The sequence below is a fragment of the Esox lucius genome, chromosome 17, assembly GCF_011004845.1.
Source record: "Esox lucius isolate fEsoLuc1 chromosome 17, fEsoLuc1.pri, whole genome shotgun sequence".
NCBI classification, from domain to species: domain Eukaryota; kingdom Metazoa; phylum Chordata; class Actinopteri; order Esociformes; family Esocidae; genus Esox; species Esox lucius.
Window position 1 is genome coordinate 5241199 of NC_047585.1, and position 8067 is coordinate 5249265.

At 59.4% G+C, this 8067-nt stretch overlaps 1 protein-coding gene across 1 annotated transcript; it reads right to left on the reverse strand.

Annotated features, from left to right (window-relative positions):
• Window positions 1-707: 707 nt before the first annotated feature.
• On the reverse strand, window positions 708-3225 carry LOC117592905 (piggyBac transposable element-derived protein 4-like). Its single transcript, XM_034287193.1, is given in 4 exon segments — window positions 708-1926; window positions 2073-2192; window positions 2195-2901; window positions 2984-3225. Coding segments are annotated over 4 exon segments (2070 nt in total). The 3' UTR covers window positions 708-925.
• Between the last annotated feature and the right edge of the window lie 4842 nt (window positions 3226-8067).

Consider the following 8067-nt stretch of genomic DNA (forward strand, 5'->3'; position numbering starts at 1 on the left):
GTTCACGAATGAGTGACAGTGCGCTCTGTACCTTGATGGCCCATTTCATCATGAAGCTCTCGCAAGACTGTTCCTTTATATTTCTCGGGCAGGACCAACTGTGTGTGGGTGGGAGTCGTTCGGCAGAGGACACCATCCTTATCAATGGTAAGTTTTCTCCATTCACGAAACAGGCATTTTGTGGTTTTAATTGTGGTTTTAACCCTTGTGTCGCCCTTGCGTTCCGCGCGTACCCCCGTGTCCTGCGGGTCAGATCGCACCTTGCAGTGTACACGCCAACTCGATCGTGTCAGGGAGACCCCAGGGGCGAGGGCAGGGTACTGTCTAACGGCGGGTCGGAGAGACCCCGGGGCGAGGGGAACTGGTTTGCTAACCGTGGGTCGGGGAGACCCCAGGGTCAAGGGCAGGGTGCTGTCTAACGGCGGGTCGGGGAGACCCCAGGGCGAGGGCAGGGTGGCGGGATAACCGTGGATGGGAGAGACCCCAGGGCGAGGGGAACTGGTATGCTAACCGTGGGTCGGAGAGACCCCAGGGCGAGGGGAACTGGTATGCTAACGGCGGGTCGGAGAGACCCCAGGGCGAGGGGAACTGGTATGCTAACCGTGGGTCGGAGAGACCCCAGGGCGAGGGGTGCTGTCTAACGGCAGGTCGGGGAGACCCCAGGGTCGAGGGCAGGGTGCTGTCTAACGGCGGGTCGGGGAGACCCCAGGGGCGAGGGCAGGGTGCTGTCTAACGGCGGGTCGGAGAGACCCAAGGGGCGAGGGGAGGGTGCGGGATAACCGTGGGTCGGAGAGACCCCAGGGCGAGGGGAACTGGTATGCTAACGGCGGATCGGAGAGACCCCAGGGCGAGGGCAGGGTGGCGGGATAAATCGGTGGGGTCCGGGGGACCCCCGGGGCTGAACAAACACCCCGCGCGCCCCGGGTCAGTCCGTCTCTTCTTGTGTAAACCCCCAGTCGGCGCACGTGGGACAGTAGGCGTGCGTGCAGCGTTTGCATACGTATCTCTTACACCCGCTGCACACCGTGTGGGTTTTACAGTCTTTCTTGGGCGGGCAGCTCTGACACCTCTTCCTCTTACTGGCAGGGGCAGGGCCAGGGGCACGGGCAGCGGCTTCCAGGCCCTCGGGGCGAACCCCGGCTCTAGCGCTCTGCGCGGCTTTCACGAGCGCCGCGGACGAGTGTGTGCGCGGGATACGCGCCCTTCTTTCCATGAGCGGCGTCACGAGAGCTTTCCCCAGCTGCTCCAGGAAGACCCTCCTCTTGTTCCTCTTACGGGTCATCCAGCCGGGGTTGAGCTCCCTCCATATCACGAAGGCGTTGTACGCGGAGACGTCGATTATGTTGTGGAAGACCGCCAGGGGCCAGCGGGCCGTCATCCGCCGGCAGCTGTAGGTTCCGACCACCTTGTCTAGGTTGTCCACCCCTCCTTTGTTGCTGTTGTAGTCCAGGATGAGGGCGGGTTTCCTGTCCTGGCGCTCGCTCACCGACGCGTCCGTGTGCAGCGTGCTCAGCAGTAACACGTTCTTGCTTCTCTTGGGCAGGTAGGACACTAGAGTGGCGCTCGGGGTGAACGCGAACCTGGATGAGAACACCTCTCGGGCCTTGGTCGCGAGCAGCGCGGCAGGGAGCTCGGGCTTGTTCTTGCGAACCGTGCCCACCATCGTGAGCCCCCGGGCCAGGAGGCGCTGTCCCAGTTCGTAGGAGGTGAAGAAATTGTCGCACGTCACGTTGTGCCCCCTGAGCCCCTCTGTCACATCGAGCACCACCCGCATGCCCTGGTTCTTCTCCGGGCCGCCCGCGGCTGGCTTCCCGGTGTACACTTGCATCTTCCACGCGTAGCTGGATTTAGCGTCGCACGCCACCCACGACTTGATCCCGTACCTCGCGGGCTTGCTGGGCATGTACTGGCGGAAAGGGCAACGACCTGGGGACGGGGGGAGAGACGAGGAGAGACGGTCATCATGATGATGATGATGATCATGATGATAGTCACCAGGTGTCGGGCGGCCCTAGGTTTTTCCTACAAACGCGCCTCTGCCGCTAGCGTGCGTGAGCGCGTGCGTTACCCACCTCTGAACGGGACCAGTTGCTCGTCCTCCGTCACGTGAGGGCCCGGGTTGTAGAGGAACGGGAGCCGCTCGGACCACTTGTCCCAGACCTCTCGTATGGCCGCGAGTTTGTCTGTGGCGCGTCGAATCGCAGCAGCCTCGAGTACGTGTGAAAGACTTTCAGAGGCATGGTGGCGCGGAACACGGGCCTTCCGCTCTCCGCGTCCCACAGACTGGCCGCGGCCTCGCCTCGGGACCTGAATACGCCCGCCAGGATCAGCAGCCCCACGTACGCGCGCAGGTCGATCGCGTCCATCGCCTTCCAGCCGTCTCCGTATTTCCGAGAGCCCTCCAGGTTTGTCATCTCCAGGACCACGCTCTCTATCGCGGGTGTGATGAACTGCCGGAACGCGGAGGCTACGTCCCGCGCGCGGGAGACGGCGTGCTCCGTGGGGCCCGGGGGCATCGTGGCCGCCACGTTCGGTCGCGACGGCCTGCCCTGTCTGGGATACGCGACCGAGGACCACGCGATCGTTCCGTTTTTCGACCGGAACGTATCTCTCTCCGCCCCGGGAGCGTATCGCTCTTGTTCCTGGTCCGACGACGAGGAGGAGGACGAGGCCTCGTCCTCCGGCTCGTGTTCCTGGTTGTCTTCTTCCTCTGACGCTTCCTCCTGTTCCTCGCCATCCTCCTGTTCCTCGTCCTCCTCCTCGTCCTCCTCCGGGACGGGCCGGCGATTCGCCAACATCCGTTCTAGAACCTGTTTCGCGGTGCACCTGGCGGCTCCGGGCATCGCTTCCCGGCCCTCCTCTGGCACGTTCTCCCGTTTTTTCCTCGTCCTCCTCCTGTTCCTCGTCGTCCTCGTCGTCCTCCTCCTCCGGGACGGCCGGGCGATTAGCCAACATCCGTTCTAGAACCTGTTTCGCGGTGCACCTGGCGGCTCCGGGCATCGCTTCCCGGCCCTCCTCTGGCACGTTCTCCCGTTTTTCCTCGTCCTCCTCCTGTTCCTCGTCGTCCTCCTCCTCCGGGGCGGGCGGGCGATTAGCCAACATCCGTTCTAGAACCTGTTTCGCGGTGCACCTGGCGGCTCCGGGCATCGCTTCAGAGCCCCGGGCGCCGAGCGGGCCGCGTGCCTCCGGAACCTGTTTCCCCAGGCGCCTAGCTGCTCCTGCCATCGCTTCCGAGGACCGGACAGCGAACGTCCGAGCGGGATGCGCACACGCGCCGCTGGGTGGGGGGGACGGGACCAATGTTAGTATCTGTTTCTCGCGCTACGTACACCCTCCGCTGGGGCCCTAGGGGTGGGTCGTGCGCGCTGCCGATTTGCTTCTGTCTGTGACACCCGAAGGCGAGGGCGAGAGGCGAAGAGACCCTGAGGCGACGAACCTCCTCTCGTGTCTGAGAGACCCCTAAGGCAGAGGGGACACCCTTGTGTCTGAGAGACCCCTAAGGCAGAGGGGACACCCTTGTGTCAGAGAGACCCTAAGGCAGAGGGGAACGCCGGCGGCGAAACCTCCTCTCGTGTCTGAGAGACCCCTAAGGCAGAGGGGACACCCTTGTGTCAGAGAGACCCTAAGGCAATGCGAGCGGCGAAACCTCCTCTCGTGTCTGAGAGACCCCTAAGGCAGAGGGGACACCCTTGTGTCAGAGAGACCCTAAGGCAGAGGGGAACGCCGGCGGCGAAACCTCCTCTCGTGTCTGAGAGACCCCTAAGGCAGAGGGGACACCCTTGTGTCAGAGAGACCCTAAGGCAGAGGGGAACGCCGGCGGCGAAACCTCCTCTCGTGTCTGAGAGACCCCTAAGGCAGAGGGGACACCCTTGTGTCAGAGAGACCCTAAGGCAGAGGGGAACGCCGGCGGCGAAACCTCCTCTCGTGTCTGAGAGACCCCTAAGGCAGAGGGGACACCCTTGTGTCAGAGAGACCCTAAGGCAATGCGAGCGGCGAAACCTCCTCTCGTGTCTGAGAGACCCCTAAGGCAGAGGGGGACACCCTTGTGTCAGAGAGACCCCTAAGGCAGAGGGGAACGCCGGCGGCGAAACCTCCTCTCGTGTCTGAGAGACCCCTAAGGCAGAGGGGACACCCTTGTGTCAGAGAGACCCTAAGGCAATGCGAGCGGCGAAACCTCCTCTCGTGTCTGAGAGACCCCTAAGGCAGAGGGGACACCCTTGTGTCAGAGAGACCCTAAGGCAGAGGGGAACGCCGGCGGCGAAACCTCCACTCGTGTCTGAGAGACCCCTAAGGCAGAGGGGACACCCTTGTGTCAGAGAGACCCTAAGGCAGAGGGGAACGCCGGCGGCGAAACCTCCTCTCGTGTCTGAGAGACCCCTAAGGCAGAGGGGACACCCTTGTGTCAGAGAGACCCTAAGGCAGAGGGGAACGCCGGTGGCGAAACCTCCTCTCGTGTCTGAGAGACCCCTAAGGCAGAGGGGACACCCTTGTGTCAGAGAGACCCTAAGGCAATGCGAGCGGCGAAACCTCCTCTCGTGTCTGAGAGACCCCTAAGGCAGAGGGGACACCCTTGTGTCAGAGAGACCCTAAGGCAGAGGGGAACGCCGGCGGCGAAACCTCCTCTCGTGTTTGAGAGACCCCTAAGGCAGAGGGGACACCCTTGTGTCAGAGAGACCCTAAGGCAGAGGGGAACGCCGGCGGCGAAACCTCCTCTCGTGTCTGAGAGACCCCTAAGGCAGAGGGGACACCCTTGTGTCAGAGAGACCCTAAGGCAGAGGGGAACGCCGGCGGCGAAACCTCCTCTCGTGTCTGAGAGACCCCTAAGGCAGAGGGGACACCCTTGTGTCAGAGAGACCCTAAGGCAGAGGGGAACGCCGGCGGCGAAACCTCCTCTCGTGTCTGAGAGACCCCTAAGGCAGAGGGGACACCCTTGTGTCAGAGAGACCCCTAAGGCAGAGGGGAACGCCGGCGGCGAAACCTCCTCTCGTGTCTGAGAGACCCCTAAGGCAGAGAGGACACCCTTGTGTCAGAGAGACCCTAAGGCAGAGGGGAACGCCGGCGGCGAAACCTCCTCTCGTGTCTGAGAGACCCCTAAGGCAGAGGGGACACCCTTGTGTCAGAGAGACCCTAAGGCAATGCGAGCGGCGAAACCTCCTCTCGTGTCTGAGAGACCCCTAAGGCAGAGGGGACACCCTTGTGTCAGAGAGACCCTAAGGCAGAGGGGAACGCCGGCGGCGAAACCTCCACTCGTGTCTGAGAGACCCCTAAGGCAGAGGGGACACCCTTGTGTCAGAGAGACCCTAAGGCAGAGGGGAACGCCGCCGGCGAAACCTCCTCTCGTGTCTGAGAGACCCCTAAGGCAGAGGGGACACCCTTGTGTCAGAGAGACCCTAAGGCAGAGGGGAACGCCGGCGGCGAAACCTCCTCTCGTGTCTGAGAGACCCCTAAGGCAGAGGGGACACCCTTGTGTCAGAGAGACCCTAAGGCAATGCGAGCGGCGAAACCTCCTCTCGTGTCTGAGAGACCCCTAAGGCAGAGGGGACACCCTTGTGTCAGAGAGACCCTAAGGCAGAGGGGAACGCCGGCGGCGAAACCTCCTCTCGTGTCTGAGAGACCCCTAAGGCAGAGGGGACACCCTTGTGTCAGAGAGACCCTAAGGCAGAGGGGAACGCCGGCGGCGAAACCTCCTCTCGTGTCTGAGAGACCCCTAAGGCAGAGGGGACACCCTTGTGTCAGAGAGACCCTAAGGCAATGCGAGCGGCGAAACCTCCTCTCGTGTCTGAGAGACCCCTAAGGCAGAGGGGACACCCTTGTGTCAGAGAGACCCCTAAGGCAGAGGGGAACGCCGGCGGCGAAACCTCCTCTCGTGTCTGAGAGACCCCTAAGGCAGAGGGGACACCCTTGTGTCAGAGAGACCCTAAGGCAGAGGGGAACGCCGGCGGCGAAACCTCCTCTCGTGTCTGAGAGACCCCTAAGGCAGAGGGGACACCCTTGTGTCAGAGAGACCCGAAGGCAATGCGAGCGGCGAAACCTCCTCTCGTGTCTGAGAGACCCCTAAGGCAGAGGGGACACCCTTGTGTCAGAGAGACCCGAAGGCAATGCGAGAGGGGGACCCTCCTCTCGTGTCTGAGAGACCCTCGAGGCGGAGGGGACACCCTTGTGTCAGAGAGACCCTAAGGCGATGCGAGAGGGGGACCCTCCTCTCGTGTCTGAGAGACCCTTAGGCGGAGGGGACACCCTTGTGTCAGAGAGACCCTAAGGCGATGCGAGAGGGGGACCCTCCTCTCGTGTCAGAGAGACCCCCGAGGCGGAGGGGAGCGCGCGCAGGCTACCGGTGGGTCTTTAGGTACCCAAGGGCCCGGGCCGGCGGATGTCCGTCGGCGGGTCTTTCTGACCCCCGGGGCTACGCTAGGGCCCGGGAAGTCTGTCCGCGGGTCGGGCGGACCCCGGGGCGACACGAGGGTTAATTCAGACAACTTGCATTGATATACAGGACTAATTTCCTGGTCATTGATTTGAGCAACTCTAATCTCATTTACAGACAATGCGGTTATGGTTGGAACTGCTGAACAGACTTCGATGGAGGAACAGTTTGTCGAGACTGACCATGGAATGCTGGGTCCTTCTTGAACTTCTACCGCCTGAATTGTTGCACCAATCACGTCCGATGACAGCTCCTCAGAACACTCATTCATCACAGTTCCGATGTCAAGGGGCAATCTGGATAGTGTATCCACGTCAATATTTTCTCGGCCAGGGCGGTATCTGATTGTGAAGTGGAAATCTGCCAATTCAGCCACCCACCTGCAGCCTGTAGGTTTCAATTTGGCAGTTGACAGGACATACGTAAGGGGATTGTTGTCACTAAAAACGGTAAACGTTGGGGCATAATACAAGTAATCACAGAATTTTTCAGTGACTGACCACTTCAGAACAAGAAATTCAAGCTTGCCTGAGTGTAGGTGGTACTTTTTCTCAGCAGCAGATAAAGTACGAGATCCGTAGGCAATCACACGAAGTTTTCCATTTTGATTCTGGTACAATACTGCACCCAAGCCTTGGGCTGACGCGTCTGCATGCAGGACGAAAGGCTGTGAAAAGTCAGGGAATGCTAATACAAGGGGGCTGGAGCAGACAGTCAAATAGTTGCTCAAGAGTGTTCTGATGCTGACCAGTCCAGGTAATAAGCTTACTCGATGGAACACCAGTTTTCATGCATTTCTCTCATGTGGGCATTATCTTCTGGAGTGCTTTTTAACAGGTCGTAAAAAGGGCTAGCGATGCGAGAGAAATCTTTAATGTACTGCCTGTAGTAGCTAAGTAGACCAAGAATTCTCCTCAACTCACCGACATTTTTTGGATGTTTGTCTTTCAGGGATCTGACCGCTTCTGTTTCTGTAGGATCAACTTTACTTCCCTATACAGAGACTATTCTACCCAGATAGCGGACTTCAGGTTTGAAAAGCTCACACTTCTTTGGCTTGAGTTTGATGCCATGTTCCTTAAGCCGTTGCAGCACTTTCTTTACCTCCTGGATGTGGTTCTCAAAAGTCTTACTAAACACCAAGGTGTCATCAAGGTATGGGATGCATATCTCGTCTCGCAGGCCTTCTAAGCACTCTTCCATACACCGCTGAAAGGATGCTGGAGCATTCATCAGTGGTTTTGGGGTCCAGAAGTAGGGGCTGCATGTTTACTTTTATACTGTCACTTTGGAGACCGGTGAGTACAGTATGTAAGAACATGCTTTGAACTAATGCTGGATCATATTTGAGGCCTGATTCTGCTTCTTGGGATGCAAACAGGATTTTCTGGCGCAGGTCAAGAACACGCATAAGGAAATTCTGTGGTGTGTCTCTGTTCCCTTGGCATTCAGAGGTAAGTAGCTTATACAGTTCAGTTGCACTTTTTTCTTGGAAGTGAGAGCGCAGAATTAGTCTTAAGTTAGGTAGAGTCAGGTTTGATTTTCCTTCTGGATAGCTTCTTAACTGTAAGCCTGGGAAAATGGCATGAATGACTGCATCAACAATCTCACATTCTGGATAGCCTCTGCTCAAACCGTTCTCA